The sequence below is a fragment of the Ylistrum balloti genome, unplaced genomic scaffold, assembly GCF_031769215.1.
Source record: "Ylistrum balloti isolate Yb309-2 unplaced genomic scaffold, AGI_CSIRO_Ybal_v1 Utg369730, whole genome shotgun sequence".
Classification (NCBI taxonomy): Eukaryota; Metazoa; Mollusca; class Bivalvia; order Pectinida; family Pectinidae; genus Ylistrum; species Ylistrum balloti.
This window is the reverse complement of record NW_026781945.1, coordinates 3,008,995-3,029,687: the sequence shown is the minus strand read 5'-3', so window position 1 is coordinate 3,029,687 and position 20,693 is coordinate 3,008,995. Positions and strand designations below refer to the sequence as shown.

The following is a 20,693-nucleotide window of genomic DNA, read 5'->3' as shown; positions in this document are numbered from 1 at the left end:
TTCAGTCAACAAATTTTTAAACTAAAACATTAGCTTTATATGTTAGAACAAAAGAAACTCGTAAATACTTTTTACCAGAATTTCTGCAAATTGAAAGTGTTGTGATAATCAACTGTGCTTATTAATCATGCTTGTACTTTTATAAGCCTATCAGTACTTCTCATTGTTTAAACTTATTTGCTCTAAATAAATAAAAACTAGATTGGGATTCTAATATACATGCATAATTTTTGGATAAATTCTTTTTTTTTTTTTATTGCCATATGTTGAGCTTATCGATTGAGAAGAATCATTTTCTGTCTCTGCCCTGAAATTGTCTCTATTTGAGTGTCTTGTGTTTACTCTTTTCTGATGTGATAAAATCCATTTTGTAACCATTATCCCAATCAGATGTACATATAAACATTGATGAGATCAAGACTTTGCTCAGGTTATGCCTATCATTGACAATATTTATTTTTAGGTCATCGGACCCGAAGGGTCCGATGACCTATAGTCATCATGCTTCGTCCGTCGTCGTCCGCCGTGCGCCGTGCGTCGTGCGCATGTCAAAATATTTAAATAACTTCTTCTCAAATACTAGAATGCCTAGGGGGCTAATACTTGGCCCATAGCATGCTGGCATGGAGCCCTACAAAGTTTGTTCAAATGAATGACCTTGGCCCACTTTCAAGGTCACAGGGGTCAAATATGTTAAAATATACAAAGGACTTCATCTCAATAAGCAAAAGTCTATGAGTGCCGATATTGGGTCTGTAGCATGCTGGGAGGAAAGGCTACCAAGCTTATTTAAATGAATGACCTTGAACAACTTTCAAGGTCGCAGGGGTCAAATATGTCAAAATCTTTAAATAACTTCTTCTCAAATACTAGAAGGCCTAGGGGGTTAATACTTGGCCCATAGCATGCTGGCATGGAGCCCTACAAAGTTTGTTCAAATGAATGACCTTGGCCCACTTTAAAGGTCACAGGGGTCAAATATGTTAAAATCTTTAAACAACTTCTTCTCAATAACCAAAAGGCTCAGATTGCTGATATTGTGCCTGTGGCATGCTGGGATGAAGGGCTATCAAGTTTGTTTAAATGAATGACCTTGAACAACTTTCAAGGTCACAGGGGTCAAATATGTCAAAATCTTTAAATAACTTCTTCTCAAATACTAGAAGGCCTAGGGGGCTAATACCTGGCCCATAGCATGCTGGCATGGAGCCCTACAAAGTTTGTTCAAATGAATGACCTTGGCCCACTTTCAAGGTCACAGGGGTCAAATATGTTAAAATATACAAAGGACTTCATCTCAATAAGCAAAAGTCTATGAGTGCCGATATTGGGTCTGTAGCATGCTGGGAGGAAAGGCTACCAAGTTTATTTAAATGAATGACCTTGAACAACTTTCAAGGTCACAGGGGTCAAATATGTCAAAATCTTTAAATAACTTCTTCTCAAATACTAGAAGGCCTAGGGGGCTAATACTTGGCCCATAGCATGCTGGCATGGAGCCCTACAAAGTTTGTTCAAATGAATGACCTTGGCCCACTTTCAAGGTCACAGGGGTCAAATATGTTAAAATATACAAAGGACTTCATCTCAATAAGCAAAAGTCTATGAGTGCCGATATTGGGTCTGTAGCATGCTGGGAGGAAAGGCTACCAAGTTTATTCAAATGAATGACCTCAACCCACTTTCAAGGTCACAGGGGTCAAATATGTTAAAATATACAAACGACTTCTTCTCAACAAGCAAAAGTCCATGAGTGCTGATATTGGGCCTGTAAGATGCTTGGAGGAGAGGCTTCCAAGTTTGTTCAAATGAATGACCTCAACCACTTTCTAGGTTTGGCTTGCTTTTTGTCAGATGACCGTTAAGGCCCATGGGCCTCTTGTGTCTTTAATCAAATCATTAATTACAAAAAAATTTTGTTATAAAATTCCTTATAACACTACCAAACCAGCAATCTTTATATCCTTGTTGTGCCACAGTGGTATTTAAAGTAATTATTCTTGAAAACGATTACTTTAGTATGTGGTGATAAGATAACATAATTTGAGTACATATGTTCAAAAATTGTTTTTACAATTCTTTATGCAGTTGTCAATATATTCGCTGCCACAGTTTGGAAGATTTATAATGTTGTAAGATTTCACAACATATTGCCATTTACCTGTAGTTTGAAAAAGTGTTCTTATACATGTTAGATTTATAAAGTTACAGAAAGCTGAAACATTAACCATTCTTAAATTCCCATTAGTATAATCTGCACAATTATCTCCTTTTTTATTTTATCAGGACCCTCATTCCATAGCTAATAAGAAATATTGAATTAAGTATAACAATAAAGGCATTATTAGGGTTAGGTAGAGAAATAAAGGAGTAAACTGTGATATAAGTAATATCTTAATGATATTGATTTTTACATAAGGAGTTAATTACCTCTTTTCAAAGTATTAAGTGATGTTTTAGTAATTTTTTGTCAAAATTAAGTTTGGGTATCTCATGGAGGTTTACATTAAACTCTATTCCTGACAATGTAAATTTTCCTTACCCTACTGTGCTCAGTTCAGGGTTAAGATGACTTGTAGCCTTGGGTGTTTGTCAGTAGTTGTGGCAGTCTGAGGTAAACTTCCCATTCAAATGATTTCTTCTCAATAACAAGCTGGCTAAGGGTACTGATATGACGCCTGTAGCATGATCGGATAAAGGGCAATCAAGTTTGTTAATATGAATGACCTTGACCTATTTTCAAGGCCACTAGGGTCAAGTATGTTGACATCTTTAAACAACTTCTCCTTAACCAAAAGGTCCAGGGTACTGATATTGGGCCTGTAGCATGATAGGATAAAGGGCTACCAAGTTTATTAATATGAACGACCTTGACCTACTTTCAAGGTCACTGGGGTCAAATATGTAGACATCTATAAACAGCTTCTCAACCAAAGGTCTCAAGGTGCTGATATTGGGCCTGTAGCATGATGGGAAGAACGGCTACCACGTTTATAAATATGAATGACTTCGAGTTGCTATTAAGTCACAGAGGATCAAACATGTTAAAATGTTAAAACATCTTCTCTATAGCCGAAATGTCCAGGGTGCTGATATCAGGCCAGCTGCTTTCAAGGTCACAGGGGTCAGATATGTTAAAATGTTTAAACGACTTCTTCTCCATAGCCAAAAGGCCCAGGGTGCTGATATTGGGACTGTAGCATGATTGGCAGAAGGGCTACGTAGTTTGTTCATATTATTGACGTAGACCTACTTTCAAGGTTAAAGGTGTCAAATATGTCAAAATCTTTAAAGAACATCTTCTCAATAAGCAAAAGGTCAATAGTACTGATATTATGTCTTTTAGCAGTTGGGATGAAGGGCTAACAAGTTTGTTTAAATGTCAACGACTTTGTGAACCAACCATTGCTTTTGTATGAGTTGAAGTGTAGTTGAGCAATTTATCTTATTCATTCATATATAGGTCTTTATAGTCGGAGGACCCACAAGTCCCGCGGGCCTCTTGTTTCACTTTTTTACACGCGACTGATTTTAACACAGTTTTTCATAATACCTCGTCAAGTCTTTTATATTACATTTCAGATACCTTAATTGTGTCTGAATCGCTGTATTTACGATGAACCGCAATATTTTGATGTTTGTCGCTTTAACAGTGTATGTACCGTACCCTATTCTAAACCAAATTAACTCCTCTATCTGTAATTCTGACAACTTTATTTCAAGAGGAATAAAAACAACGATACAGACAATACGTCCAAATCGAAGAAGAAATATACAGAGAATGAAATTGTAAAAAGTTTTCTATGGTTGGCAATATCTTGGTGAGTTCTGTAGTAAAGGAACAAACTCTGCCTCTCGCATGGCTGTCTATTGAACACCTCATAAAAATTAAACGTAGTGTTGACCATGTCCGTCGTATATACACACAAGAATTTGATATTTCCAAAATACCAATAACCAATAAATTGTGCATTTTCCAAATCTTTACAGAACCCCTGATTCCACAAGTACATGACGTTTACATGTCGCTTTTGATCCGATATTCAAGGGCTTGTTCCCAATGTCACAATTTTCCTGTTGTAACTAATGTGACATGATTTGAAGACATACACGATAATAAAGTTTATGGGTAAGTTTTATGGTTGACATGATGATTAGGGAAGATGGGCAGGTTCGATTTACCTTATTTTGTGTGTCTGTTGGTTACGCTGTTATTTACATTGTTCTCATTTGGGAACGTGACATTACTTGGTTGATTGATCACGATAACACGGCGCTTACTTTTATTTTCCCTTTACTTATTTCTTGAGTGTCCGAGTAAACTGTTTGTTCCTTTTTGCCCTAGTTTCGTCGAGTGTGACCTAATACCTACATTACCGTTACATATTTAGAGTTATCGATGTAATTGACTTTATAATTAACCTCTCTAATCTTCAGTATCATTATACACCGATAATGATTTCTCTCGCGTACGTATTGATGTGATGTTATGAATGAAATTCGTCCGAGTATATCGGGGACTAGATCATGGATATTATAAAAAGAGGCGTTACATTAGATTCCGTTGTCATTTTATGATAATAGCTGCACAGTCTGTTTTTTTATCCTTCTGTGTGACCATGTCGGTGTGTATATCATGATTGAGGCTCAACCAGTACTTGGATAACTAAAAGACATAAATTCCTGTATTTTTTAAAATCCATTTTCTATTGATTGATTTTATTGCGATTAAATATTTTTCACGTTATATTGTGTATTTGAATTTGAATTTAGAGCCTTCCATTTCTTTTCTAAAGTATTCGTCAAACATTTCACTTTGTGCAACTGTAAACCACTGTTTCCATCCCCCGACTTCTCCTGAAACGTTAGATAAAGAGAGATCAGGCATCCATCTACAGGTTATTGGATCATATATCAATTAAATATGTTATAAAAATCACGAAACTCTGAAACTCAAGAAAGATTGAACTGAACTTTGTCGTATTTTATGTTTGTATGAACGCATTGGAATACAAAAATATGCATTTGAATTGTGGTAAAGTACAAATTTGGTGATAAATTTATTACACTGTTATGCTGAACTCATATCTTTATATACATTTCGTAAATTCCAAAGTATTGTTTTAACTACTATACTTTACGGTTAAGGAAAATAAGCATAGTATCTAAACATCTATCTTTATAATGATGCAACGAACTTAACAAAATGATGATTAAGTTTTATTAGATTACATTTATTTAATTTTACTATATAACCTAAAGCACGTGCAATCGTAATTTGAAAAGCAAAGAGAAATTCCACACAATGTGTATAAAAAGAAAATCCGAAGCTGTAACTAAAGTATTTTTTAACAGAACGATGAAAATGATTAGGACAAGGTAAGTTCGAACCTGAACTGGTATTTTACTATAAGATTCCTGGGAACGCCACACAAACGAGCTATCTTCAGAAAAAAACCACAGGGACTTGATACGAGTTTCCGACCCATGGTCCATACGCATGTATTATAGTTAGTATAATGCATGTATATATATATGGACCACTGGTCCGAGATTCGTGCCAAGTCCCTATGAGAACAACTAAAGAGATTTTATTACTGTATCTTACTACTGAAATGGTATATTCTCAAGTTTTGAAGGTTGATAATATGCAGCGTTATCAATCCAAAACTACCCTATGTAGATAATCACATCACTTGTTCTATGATAATTATATAATGTTTTACCTTTCCTATAGAGGAAGTGCCACATCATAGTGTCAGATCGACCGGTTTTACCCTTCTTCAGATTTACAAATGAACATTTGTCAACAACGTCCTGGACGAATGAATCGGTACACGTCACATTCAGATATGATGCCAATTTCTTTACTTCTTGAACAGGGTTCTGTTGACAATATTAATAAAAATCAAATCAAATCAGGGAGTGAAATATAAGCATAATACGTACTTGTAGTATAGAATAATCTTTTTAAAACCTGTAAGCCCGTTATGCAACGTAATAGAATCACTTGTTTCAAATCCTGTTAGCTCATTGTGTGACGAATGGTGACTCGTTACAATCACCTGTTTCAAATCCTGTTTGCTCATTGTGTGACGAATGGTGACTCGTTACAATCACCTGTTTCAAATCCTGTTAGCTCATTGTGTGACGAATGGTGACTCGTTACAATCACCTGTTTCAAATTCTGTTTGCTCATTGTGTGACGAATGGTGACTCGTTACAATCACTTGTTCCAAATCCTGTTAGCTCATTGTGTGACGAATGGTGACTCGTTACAATCACCTGTTTCAAATCCTGTTAGCTCATTGTGTGACGAATGGTGACTCGTTACAATCACTTGTTTCAAATCCTGTTAGCTCATTGTGTGACGAATGGTGACTCGTTACAATCACATATTTCAAATCCTGTCAGCTCATTGTGTGACGTATAATGACGTTATAGAATTTCTCGTTTCAAATCCTGTCAGCTTTTTTTATGAAGACGTAACGGGCTCACCTGTTTTAGATCCTGGTAGAACATTATGTGACGTATGATGATGTTATTGACTCACCTGTTTGAGATGCTGGTAGAACATTATGTGACGTATGATGATGTTATTGACTCACCTGTTTTAGATCCTGGTAGAACATTATGTGACGTATGATGATGTTATTGACTCACCTATTTGAGATGCTGGTAGAACATTATGTGACGTATGATGGACTCACCTGTTTTAGGTCCTCGTAGTAGATAATGTGACGTGGAATATCGGGATTCGTATCCAGATCCGTTTCCCAACCCCTCATATACTGAGACCAGGTGTTATGTGGTACTGCGATATATAAATAAATAGTCAAAAGACAAACGATCGACAAATTAAGACATACCTAAAGTCAGCAAGAATCCATAAAGTGTTATTTGTTTTCCCGTGAACTTGATATTCTTTCGGAATTTATGTCGCTTTTATATGATTTATTGTCAAGAATCTCTTAAAAATGGCTTCTGCTGCCTGTTACTCCTTTCAAGTTGTACGTGTTTGTTTTCTCTTCAAAAACGACACGAGAAAGCGAACACTTCAAAAGCATTGGTATTTCAAGTCAAATCGATCTCAATTTTTACGCCAGATTTTGATGTAAACTCACCCACTTCACTCATAAACAAAGATAAGAAATCGTCAAAACTGCCCCGGTAAGCAAATGCCGAGCCCTTCGCTGACATATGATTGTAGAAAGACACTGCAATATCTTTAGGGTTTCGCACTACAAATACAATCTTGCACCTCTTGTCGACAAGCTTCTTTGGAAGATTGCTAAACCTTAGGTGAGTGTTGAGTATCCTTGGTGACGGCAAAGCGTCTAATTTTTCCAGTGAACGAAACTCCAGCATCGCATCCTCCTTTGGTCCTGATGCGTATTCTGTCGTTCCTCTTGTCAACATTGTCATGATTTCCCATACCCAGTGGGTTCCTAGGTTACATAATCAAGTAGTCACTTAGAACATACGACAAAATTAACATTGAATGTACATGTAGTTACCCCAACGTGCACTAAGTAAATTATGTAATTACAAGTAAATATTGATACACTTCGATGCAGGTAGAAAAAATATTTAAAAGTTTTTATATTTACACTTAATTACTACATATGCTCATCAAAAAAAATTAAAAAGTACCTTATACCTGTCGTTAGAATAGTAGAAGCAGTTGGTGTTACCACTTGGACGTCAGTGACAACGCCACGACAACAAAATAAATCTAAGACCAAATTATTTTAAAATGAATGTAACATGTAACATTACATCTAGATGTTTTGCATGTCTCTTTACAGTTAAACAACGATTGTATAAAATTTAGAGATGTAAGCAAACATTTAATGGTATAGTAACCTATACTGTTGAACAAGCCTAACACGTAAATATGGATTAATATACCAATTATGAGTTATGAACTTCATATACACACTATGTAACAGAAGTGTAAAATTTAGAATTGTAATTCAGAAATATTAAGTGGATATTTTGGATTTCGTTGTTAACGAATTGTTAACGATGATCCCTTGAAATTGGTTTCTATTTTTATCACGTTCATGCAGTCGGGCTTTAATGGCGTCGGTGTAGTTGACACGACGTTAGATATGCTGTGGCTATGGACGTCACTCTTGCGAAAGGATCCTATCACAAGATTTTAAAACGGAAGAAAAATGAGATACTAATGTACAATATACGCATGACTTTGATAAGGTTAATTAAGTATCAAATGCATGCTTCTTTACGGATTGTAGAAACCACCCACATTAGTGTTAGGCACTGTAAATCTCACTGTTTCTTCCTTTTACAGGCCAATGATGTGAAAAGCTTGGAAGTGGTTTAAAATTAAAACCCACTGAAAAAAAATGAGATGAACTATTCACAGATGATATTAATCATCTTTCGTATTTACCGTAAACCGTAAACACGGGAAACTATTTTAATTTTGTATTGCATAATAATATATCTTTTTCTATCGTTTTGCATACCTGTATTTAAAAAAACGACACGAATTATCCCATACACAATTTCAAGATGATATTAATCATCTTTCGTATTTACCGTAAACCTGTAACATCATAGCAACTACAAACAGTTACACTGAGTAATTTGTGTTCTAAGACGTAGACGTCACGGGAAACTATTTTAATTTTGTATTGCATAATAATATATCTTTTTCTATCGTTTTGCATACCTGTATTTAAAAAAACGACACGAATTATCCCATACACAATTTCAAGATGATAAAATCAACGTTAGGCAGTACCATACCCGCCTTTACGGGAGCACACAACATGATGTCGTCATCTCTCAACTCCATTTCTCTCAGCTGTGACAGGTGTTCCTGTGGATCGCCGAAATCCAGCATTTCTTTCATCACCGGCATGACATCCTCACCGTACCGAAGCACAGATATGCTGTTCCCGTTTTTGTCTCGGGCCTCAAGGTACTCTCCAACAGGTTTATCTTTATATAATGATAATAAAACTGACCTTTATTTCTACAGGTGTCAATCTGTGAATTTAGTGTCACACGCGCGCGCACACCCTCACACCCGCACATCACAAAATGCATATGTGAATTAGCCCTACGACGTGACAACGGCCCACTACCAGTGTATATAACATAATGGTTATTCACAATGTCTCTATGTATTATATTAAAATTCGCCTTATATGTTTGAGTTTAGTGCGAATCGTTAAGAATTATATTTCAGAATCATATACATCTGTGCAATTTGTGTATGCTATATATATGAGTTCAGTTTCCATCACAATTCATGGAAGTATGAAAATAACTTAAGATTTATTTACGTACCTGTTTCCTCGGCCATGATAACTCATAAGACTGAACAGTGAATCTACTTATATTACACAACCTAATCTGTCACACATGACAGTATATACATGGTCACAGGACGCGATGACCGACAGTGTTATCGGCTACCTGTACAGTATTTACATTTGTTGGCTACCTCCGTCGATACAACAGAGAAAAGTAAACAGGTCGCTTACCTGACTTTATTTACAATCACATCGTTACATTTTTCGTAGAAATATTAAGCATTCTAAATATCGACAAATGCTATTATGCAATATGGCGCGTAAAACGTTGCGATATTCTAACATCTTTTTGATTTGTGTTCCTAATCCTGTCATTTATATACAATATCTGGTGCTTTATATTTGAGAAGCTGTTCTCTATTGTCTAAATATTGTGATGTTAATTCGAAAAACTTCTTTATTTTCCAAATCCGTTGTTTTATGTTCGATAAAATCAAATAACCTATGATTCAAGCTGTATCGAGTATACATCACAATATTGTACAATTTTAATCACACAAGGTTTACAATGAAATCAGAAGATTATGCAAAGAAAACGAAAGCTTTACATTGTAAATCACATTATTTTTCCAATATGCATCACAAATTTTACAACATAAAACTTAATGTTTTGAACAAACATAACAAGATTTATCATATGATACACAAGATTTGGAAAACAAAGTGTTTTACAATCCATTTGTCCATTTTTGTTTACGTGTTATGAACAGCCAGTATCATTTAATGACGTGCTAGTGGTGGTGGAAAATAGCCGGAGTTCTTATGAAAAATACCGATATGTACCTGGTAACAACAACACATCAATGTATTCTTCAGCCGTGTAAGTAACGAGCTGTACGTGTACACATAAAGTTACAGCAGCACTCAATGTATCCTACAACTTTGTCTCCTCGTCAGGAACACTCCTTGTAAGTAACGAGCTGTACGTGTACACATAAAGTTACAGTAGCACTCAATGTATCCTACAGCTTTGTCTCCTCGTCAGGAACACTCCTTGTTATAACGAGCTGTACGTGTACACATAAAGTTACAGTAGCACTCAATGTATCCTACAACTTTGTCTCCTCGTCAGGAACACTCCTTGTAAGTAACGAGCTGTACGTGTACACATAAAGTTACAGTAGCACTCAATGTATCCTACAAATTTGTCTCCTCGTCAGGAACACTCCTTGTTAGTAACGAGCTGTACGTATACACATAAAGTTACAGTAGCACTCAATGTATCCTACAGCTTTGTCTCCTCGTCAGGAACACGCCTGGTAAGAAATGGTCTGTACGTATACACATAGTGTTACAGCATCACTCAATGTATTCTACAACTTTTTCTCCTCGTCAGGAACACTCCTTGTAAGAAACTCAATGTATCCTACAGCTTATAAGTTATGCTATTGGAAGTTTAGCACAAGTGACAATCGTCCATTGTCTTTCAATCACTTTGGTTTTGCCATAGTCGCCCGTGGTCTTTAAAGTTGTATCCTCTTAACATCACTGATGAGAGGAATAAGGGAGAAACTGTTTGGTCTTCTGTATTTAACTTTTTATATGAGGACAAAGTGAGGTTTGAAGGCCTTATTTTTGAACTTACACACCCCCACCATCAATCTTTCTTTTTTGTCTGTCTTTTTAGATGCTTTACGTCCTTGTTGCGGTACCCCGCGTCCAACCATCCATATCTTCTTTCTTTCGTTTTTGGAGCTTAACGTCCGTGTTCCAGTGATAACCGAGCCTAGGACACTCCCACCATCCACACTTATTGTGTATTTCTTATATAAGAAGGGAGACAAATATGAGGCAGGATACTATAGGCCTGTTAGCCTTACATCAGTTATATGTAAGACAATGGAGCTAGATCAGTATCCCTGTAAATGTTATATGATATGGAATAAGTAGACAAAAGTGGTAGACAATGGTCTACCAGTGTTTTGTACATGTTTGAAAAATACCTGTGACATCCCTTCAGTAAAAGAAAAAAAAAGCGGCAAGAGCATTCGATCCAAGAACTTTGCAGCTGAGAGCAAGGGTCTTACCGCCGTGCTACCGATACTTTATTGATTAAACATAACTGTAGAGTTTGAAATGTCAACGTTTCTTTCAAAAATAGAAAATTGAACCCCGTTTGACTCTTAAACTGAAATACAAGAGACAATCGTCCAATGACTTTGGGACTACCGTATCCAACTTTTCATTGAAGGACATACTGACACCTTCCTTTAGGAGTAGATATTCCCAACATCCACTTTCATCTTTTGAGCTGAACGGTCTTGGTGCGGTTATAACGAAGCCTGGGACACTCCCACCATCCACCCTTTTGTATATTTTTTTATATGGTTGCATAATGTCGTCTGTGTGGGTGACTACTCATTTGCATACATGGTACACAGTTTCACTTCAAATCAAATGCAACTTATAAAACCAACCTGTCGATAGGTATTTATGTTTAAAATAACAAATAACGTAATAATATTTTCACGAAAAAGCTAAAATATGATGAGATTTGAAGCTATTTGGTTCATTTGCAACTGTATTTATTTCTATGCCATGGGTTACGTCCCCTTAGCCCTTACCGAGTCGTAGGTACGTAATAATACGGTACGTAACATGTCGGATTCATATCGAATTTGCGCAAGTAAAACCCTAACTGAGAACCCCTGTGATTTACCTGGACATGTGTGAACTATAGTCATCTCTTTCATGGGTAATTTCTAATCGTCGGACTCTATGTCCTAAATGATTTCACACATTATTACAGTCAATATACGAAAAAATCATCTGATTTGGTCAGGGGCGTATGATAAAGACACTCCCGGATTTGGTTTAAAACAAATAAAACTGCGAGAAGATCTAGAATTTGAAAATACAATAGAACAGAACAATTGATTATTACTATAGCAATTAAAATTTGAAGATTGACAACTGAAAACTCTTGATCCATGATTCGGATTGGACGGGATCAACAACATCTGTCGTCAACTATATCTTAATATAACCCATTACACTAAGGAAAGAAGGACAATTATTAGAAATCGATTAACCACAGTATTTTAAAAAAGACATTTTTTCATTACTTTAGCAATGTTTTTTTGACAAGGCTTATTATAGGACGCTAAGTGTCTATTAATTAGTACAACTATTAAGTGTTAACAATGTGGAAGAATTGAATAAGACGGGTAAATGTATATATTTAACATTAAAAAAAGGACATAGAAATGAAGTCAGGGATAATTCCTTGATATTGTATGTTTATGTATTAATTGCATACTCATCTCCCTGTATTTGTATATCTGTGTATGTTTATGTTGTTACCTATGAACCTAAAGGTCCGTGGAAATAAAATAAACCGTTGAACTTGCACAGTACAATTATCATTACGGCCATTACCTAAGGATCACTTCGTCCGATAGTTATTGACACGGAACTGATTATAAAGATTAGTTATAGAAATATGTATTTTGATTCAGAAACAATTGAAAAAACAAAGCAAACAGACAACAAGGCAATTAGTCGTGACTGGTACGTAATCACTTCCGTATAAGTTTTTTTCTGAAAATCTTAATGGAATAGCCCTGTATCTATTATTGTCTCGTCCTACCTCTTTTCAATTCCCGAAAGTATCTTAAAGCATTCTGAACCCAGACAAAACAAAATCAAGAATGAAAGCCACTGTTATCATTGTGGTTACAGCTTGGCGGCTATGTGGAAATGTCGTTTATATTTCATTCTTCATTTCGTTAATTACAAGTGAAATCCTTTATTTCGAAGATATCAAATGTACTTGATCAGAAAACAATATGATTATTTACTATATATAGACAGCAGTCCGTCTTAATGACTCATCGATACACGTACATTGATGCCGTGTTTAACTGTACAGCGTTGGGACTGTGAACTGAAATTTTCACCTAAAGAATGACACAACTACTTTTTAATTCAGGTTTGTCAAACTTATACCAATGTGTTGGGAAGTTACTATACTTGATAATCAGAGGCATACGTTTGGAGATTTATACACAATATTGCTTTTATTTCACATTGAAGTTGTCAAAATAATCGTTTTGTTAACAATTTGGTAAGACTACAAAGGAGATTCATATGTGAGTTTCAACTTAAAAATGACACAACTAATTTTCATCTAAACATTTAAAAATGATATAGTTGTAATGAAGAAATGTTAAAATTTGCCGATCAGAGGCATACATTTTGGCATTTTTGATCTACAAAACGATATATTAATATTTATCTGAAATGCCGCTATATAATTCATAGTAAAAATATCGTGCACCTGGAGCGAGTGTCCTCAATAGCTGCATATGCTAGGAAATTACCAGTCAAAAATCACGATAAATGCCTTTCGTTTACCAGGAAGTGACAACTTTGTCTCATGTGACCTTGAATAGAGGTCAAAGCAATTTCTTAATCGGTCCAATATGCTGCCGCTTGGAATTTTGTTAACTGGGAATAATGATGTTGGACAGACGGACGACGATCGACGGACGGACTCTGGACGCCGCACGAACAAAAGATCACATGACACTTCCGGCCAGGTGAGCTAAAATCTAACTACAAGGAGGTGCATTTCAGAAGAATCAAGTTAACACCCATCAGGCAGGCATCAAGAGATCCTATATGTAGAAGTTAGATGAGGGTTGTTCCATCTACTAATTATAGAGGACCAGTAAGCAGTGAAGCAGTAAACTGAAGGAAACATACATTGATTTAAACATATCTATTGCCTTCGATAGCAACGGAATTGATTGGGTTTAAGTTGTACAACTTGTAAAATTTCCCTATAATAAAAAAAAGTATGATATGTAGACAAATTTAAAGGTAAATGTACGTATAAGTTATAAATTGACTTGTCATTTACATTGCCAAAGTAAAAGAAACATGTCATTGTATAATTCCATTGAATTCGTCTTTTAACATTTGAACTTTGAACCTTAGACAAATATTGAAATAGTAATTTCTATCGAATTGACATCTTCTACCTTTAAAACTTTTAAAGATAACTTGGATATATTTATAGATATCTCGAATACATTTCGAATACATTCAAATACATCTCGAATACATTTAAAGACATGTCGAAAACATTTTGAATACGTTACTTGGGAAAACAACAATATATGTTATAAGTTGTGATCATACGTTTTACTTTATTGTCAGAAGAGGAAGTAATGATGACGGAAAATTACCCTGGGTTGAGCTTGTTTTATTACACTACTTGTTAAAACCAGACTTTCAGACATCTATCTCGTAAATTTCCTACACGACAGCATCCTGTCTTCTGTTTCTTATACATTGCTATATTTTCGCTGTCACTCTCTGTTATTTGCACCGCATTTATTGTCTATTATCGAACTTTTACGGCCTTACTGTTCATTCCATCTACGCTGCTTTTTGTGATGTAGTTAAGCTATATTGAAAAACCTGTGTAATAAACCGGCCATAAGACAGCGTGCTGTTCACTGCCTACATTATAATAATTTTTTCTAACTCATTGCCTACTGCCTACAAATGTTTTCCGTCTTATGTTTGATATTTATATGAAGACCGTTTCCTTCTTTCTGCTTATTATTTACTATGTTTGTTACTTACTGTCTATGTTTGTTACTTACTGTCTATGTTTGTTACTTACTGTCTATGTTTGTTACTTACTGTTTATGTTTGTTACTTACTGTCTATGTTTGTTACTTACTGTCTATGTTTGTTACATACTGTCTATGTTTGTTACTTACTGCGTATGTTTGTTACTTACTGTCTATGTTTGTTACTAAATGTCTATGTTTGTTACTTACTGTCTATGTTTGTTACTAAATGTCTATGTTTGTTACTTACTGCCTATGTTTGTTACTTACTGTCTATGTTTGTTACTTACTGTCTATGTTTGTTACATACTGTCTATGTTTGTTACTTACTGCCTATGTTTGTAACTTACTGTCTATGTTTGTAACTTACTGTCTATGTTTGTAACTTACTGTCTATGTTTGTTACTAAATGTCCATGTTTGTAACTTACTGTCTATGTTTGTAACTTACTGTCTATGTTTGTTACTAAATGTCTATGTTTGTTACTTACTGTCTATGTTTGTTACTAAATGTCTATGTTTGTTACTTACTGCCTATGTTTGTTACTTACTGCCTATGTTTGTTACTTACTGTCTATGTTTGTTACTTATTGTCTATGTCTGTAACTTACTGTCTATGTTTGTTACTAACTGTCTATGTTTGTTACTTACTGTCTATGTTTGTTACTTATTGTCTATGTCTGTAACTTATTGTTTATGTTTGTAACTTACTGTTTATGTTTGTTACTTACTGTCTATGTTTGTTACTAACTGTCTATGTTTGTTACTTACTGCCTATGCTTGTTACTTACTGTCTATGGTTGTTACGTACTATGTTTGTTACTTACTGTCTATGTTTGTTCCTTACTGTCTATGGTTGTAACTTACTGCCTATGTTTCTTACATACTGTCTTTGCTTGTTACTTTCTGTCTATGTTTGTTACTTACTGTCTATGTTTGTTCCTTACTGTCTAGGTTTGTTACTTACTGTCTATATTTGTTACTTACTGTCTATATTTGTTACTTACTGTTAATGTTTGTTACTTACTGTTAATGTTTGTTAATTACTGACAATGCTTGTTACTTATTGACAATGTTTCTCACTTACTGTCTATATTTGTTACTTACTGTCTATGTTTGTTCCTTACTGTCTATGTTTGTAACTTACTGCCTATGTTTCTTACATACTGTCTTTGCTTGTTACTTTCTGTCTATGTTTGTTACTTACTGTCTATGTTTGTTCCTTTCTGTCTATGTTTGTTACTTACTGCTATTGTTTGTTACTTACTGTCTATTTTGTAACTTACTGTTAATGCGTGTTACTTACTTTCTATGTTTGTTACTTAATGTCTATGTTTGTTGCGTACTGTTAATGTTTGTTACTTACTGCTATTGTTTGTTAATTACTGTTAATGTTTGTTACTTACCGTCTATGTTTGTTACTTACTGCTATTGTTTGTTACTTACTGTCTATTTTTGTAACTTACTGTTAATGCGTGTTACTTACTTTCTATGTTTGTTACTTAATGTCTATGTTTGTTGCGTACTGTTAATGTTTGTTACTTACTGCTATTGTTTGTTAATTACTGTTAATGTTTGTTACTTACTGTTTATGTTTGTAACTTACTGTTAATGCGTGTTACTTACTGTCTATAACTGTTACTTATTGCTATTGTTTGTTACTTACTGTTAATGTTTGTTACTTACTGTTAACGCGTGTTTCTTACTGTTTATGTTTGTTACTTACTGTCTATATCTGTTACTTACTGCATATGCTTGTTACTTACTGTATATGCTTGTTACTTAATGGTTGGTTGTAATGCATGGGGAAATGTCATCAATATGAAATAGTAAGTCATTATCCCGAAAGATCTGCGGATTTTAATTCTTAGTTCAGATGGCTCATTAGCAGGATAAATAGAATTTGATACCTGTACGTGTAAGAGGTCGCTTTATCTCAGTAGAGGGTTGGAATTCTATCACATTATTTTTCGAAAGAAGAGATGAATCTATATCCAAAGATATACGTGTAATAGGTTTTATTTCTCGTACATAATTTTGTCAAAATTTGAACAAATTCTTCTCAACTACTTTCAGCTCATAATTCTTCGATTAGATTAAATTACCTCCTTTTGCATTTATGCGTAAGGAAGACAATAGAATGTGACGTTATTTTTATCATGGCGTCACTTGACACTAAATATCACGTAAAACTACCACATAGGTCAGACGAGAAAGAAGAATCTAGCATTTGGTTGCGCGTGAGATTAATTAAATATTACATGCGTCTGTTCAGTGGACAGGAGTACTCAACCCTCGTGTTAGAGTATGGCTGGTCAGCACGAGGGTTGATCTATCCCTGCCCACATAACAGACACATATTTGATTATTTTTCTCACGTACTTTGAAAAGCAGTGACAACATGTATGTTGTTAATAAACACCGTCAATATCCCATGTGCGGTGAAATCGATGACGTTAGCAATCTGCGACATGGTTACACTTCATAAAAATATATGCTACCCTACCACCTGTGAAATAGATATCCAATTCCTAACAACAACGGGAACACCCTTGTGAATTATGTGTTAATTTCTTGTCTAATGTACGAGAATATGAAGTTCGTTCCTATTGCATAAACGGACAATTTTTTTCATAAATATTTACAAAGAATATAAACAGCATAGATAAGTTCTGTATTCCTTGGTCTGGAGGGATAGATATAACTTTGATGACTACGACGAGCATTATTTATGTAAAGAAAGGAACAAACAAAATAATAGATATATAGTTTGTGATAATCGCGGCTTCCAGAAAAAAAATTTCAGAAGGTGACCCCATTGACCATGAAAAAAGGTCAGGTGTCATTGTGGAAACTCTTAAACATCCAATCTTAATTCGTGTAACTGCTAACAAAACATCAGGACTCTAGGTATTCTGGAACTTGAGAAGGAAATCAGTAGAGAGTTCTAACACATATGATCTCCACGACATTGACCTTGGTCAACATACGAGGAAGCTTTACAGCAACCATCCATGATACCCAAATACACCTACCTTGTGTCGAAGCTTAGGCGATTCTTAAAAGTTTAACATATTTATCATCACTTGTGACCCTGAAAAAAAGAAGTAAAATTAATTCACACGAGGACGATTAATAGTAATTTATCCCAAGCGCTATGGGCAAAATATCACAACCAAGTCTTATTTAGTTTAGAGGAACGAAGGACGATGCCTTTTTCACAATAGCGTAATCTCACTTACGCTTCGTATTAGCTACACGTGTACATTTCTGTTATTCTTGCCTTGTGTGTTGATTTTGCTGTTTCTGTACTTGGTTCCCCTTTACTGTTGTTATTCCTTTTTTAACGTTCTTTGATTTAGAATCATTTCCTGCGCGCTGCACGACTGACATTTGTTGACGCGCTGTTAAATAAATCAATTTAGGCATTGGCGGTGTCTATCCTCAATATGCAGTATCTGGCACACTTGAGAATAACATTCATACAGTGTACACGAATAAAAAAGTTGTTTTGTTTGAAATCAATTTTGTCCTTCGGCAAGAATGGCAGATGTTATCTATTTTCACCTGTTGCACTCTATATGTCTCTCACTGTGATGGCTCACAAACAACGGAAGATGTGCTTTTTGCCAGGTACCCTGTATAAGTGAGTTTCAGACAATAACAATATTTTTACAACAATTTCTTTTTATAAAAATGCATCTTTTATTTTCATCTCGTGGTGTGATGTATTTCTCTCTGTGTATCAACCATGTTAAACACACTCAATTTGGCTGCGTAATTATATAATACAAATGATATGACGGTTTCATTTTACACCCTAACAATTTCATTGTAGCGAAGACGTTCTCATATATACGACGTAGTTAACTTCACAAATGTACGATCACTTGTCTTAATTATAGTAAATTATATAGTACAAATACACAAGATTACTTTTCTAATCTTTATCAATATTACCCCGTGCGTTCTGGCTTAATTACTCTTTAGGTTAGAACCCCACAGAGTACAAGTCGTCTTGTCAGTGTGTGACTGGCGTCGTAAAATTAATTCTAGCCATTAGCGTGGACAAGCTATTCTTCAATATTTCGTCTTATCACAGAATAAAAAAAGCAAGAAAAATCCCAGTCGAGATCACCAACACGGAACCCGGTTTTCCGTGGCGAAAAAATCCACGGCTCTAGACCATATAGACCCGCCAATACTTGTACCAGTGTTTCGATTTAAGAAAAAAACTCTCTAAGCAATATTAGGTGTTTTAGTGTTTCGTACGAGGACGTTACAAACTTTAATTTCAGTGAACCGAATACTCTGCTGCTTTAACCCTGCAAATCTCAACCAAGTTCGTCAACTATGCGACTTCAGGAGGTACTGCCGAAACCAAACAAAGATAAAGAACGTGATCGTGATCACTCGGAACGAACCAATGAAAACATCAAATAAAATGGTACTTGAGTGATCAATAGAAATTCACACCATGGAATACCAACGTCACAATATACCTAACGAGCAACAAACGTTTTACACCTTGAAACATGCGATCACAACATGGGAAACTCTACATGTTTATCTCCCTTTCTATATTGTCCTTCGTCATAGAAATCTACCTTCAACTGTACTCATGTCTCTATAAAGGAGGCCAAAAGGCCTATTTCCTTGATTTAGATCATGACCACTGTTTCACCGGGTCACTGATGGTACCTTGTGTGATTGTCGATACGGAAATGTTGTGGATTAACGGAGAGTTCCAAATGCCGTTGTTAAAACTGGTGATGACGATGATCTCGCCATCGTATATGGCAACTGGTAGCGTGGTGGTGACTTCCCATCTTTGTGATATCGCGTCAAACTTCTCCTTGATGTTATTTCTTGTCGGCCAGAACAGCGCAATATAGTCATTGACAATTTTCTACCAGGATCTCCGTTCGATGGGCAGGATACTTTGCCTCTGATCTGGATTATCTTCTGCTTGAATAGGCAATTTCACTCTTGATGTTGCGTTGTTCCAGGTACAAGACTGCCTCTAGGCAGACTGTGAAGCTTCCGTGTGAAACTGGTGAAAAATTGAACAGTTTACAATATACTCTATATTTTGTCAAACATATAAGTTTCTTAAAATATTTACACCTAATATTTCACTCAGGTTAAGAACATGATTTTACACCTCATCATTAGATGACTCACACAACCCAGAATTACATCAAAGATAAAATCCCATCATCCTAGTATAAATATTGATTGATATACTAAAATCTTGTTTTACTTACAACAAAACCTTAACTACGAAGAAGTTAAAGTCCCAAAACATGTACAAATTTCACTTTTTGGAGAATTATTCTTCTAATTTTACTATTAAATAAAGCTCACGACCTAAAACTACGCTTAAACTAAATTCCATTAGAACTGCCTTCATAACAAATATCGTAAATAGATAACGGCATGGAAACTGGTTGCAACTCGCACAGCAGATTTCCTTGTCAAAATGCTGCTAAAATGGATGGGAATACAGTCTATTGGCTTTCAAAATGTTTTCGGTTTGTGTAGTTCTATAACTTGTGTACGAGAAATCGTGACAAGAATCTGACAATGAACTTGACTGTATTCAATAACTTTAGCATCGTCCGATTACCTACCATTCGAGAAGGAATCTTGATTTCAAAGAGAGGGAAAAAATGCAATATAAAACAAATTTACGCCGAAATTCAACACTACACCATTATGTTGTGTATATCAGGTAAACTGGCTGTTCCACAATGAGG

At 35.2% G+C, this 20,693-nt stretch overlaps 1 protein-coding gene across 1 annotated transcript; it reads right to left on the bottom strand.

The window, feature by feature from the left end:
- Window positions 1-4,744: 4,744 nt before the first annotated feature.
- Window positions 4,745-9,340, bottom strand: LOC132565692 (sulfotransferase 1A1-like). The gene is made up of 6 exons (XM_060230388.1): window positions 9,325-9,340; window positions 8,779-8,973; window positions 7,125-7,448; window positions 6,711-6,814; window positions 5,727-5,886; window positions 4,745-4,857 (listed from the first exon to the last, which is right to left on the bottom strand). The coding sequence occupies exons 1-6, from the start codon at window positions 9,338-9,340 to the stop codon at window positions 4,745-4,747; spliced, it is 912 nt and encodes a 303-aa protein (XP_060086371.1).
- Window positions 9,341-20,693: the final 11,353 nt, after the last annotated feature.

Excerpts from the sequence above, each read along its gene's own strand:
- LOC132565692 (XM_060230388.1), bottom strand. Across the intron at positions 6,815-7,124 it reads TTTGTTTATGAGTGAAGTGG|TACCACATAACACCTGGTCT; the intron begins GTGAGTTTACAT and ends TATATATCGCAG. Across the intron at positions 4,858-5,726 it reads GCACTTCCTCTATAGGAAAG|GAGAAGTCGGGGGATGGAAA; the intron begins GTAAAACATTAT and ends CTAACGTTTCAG.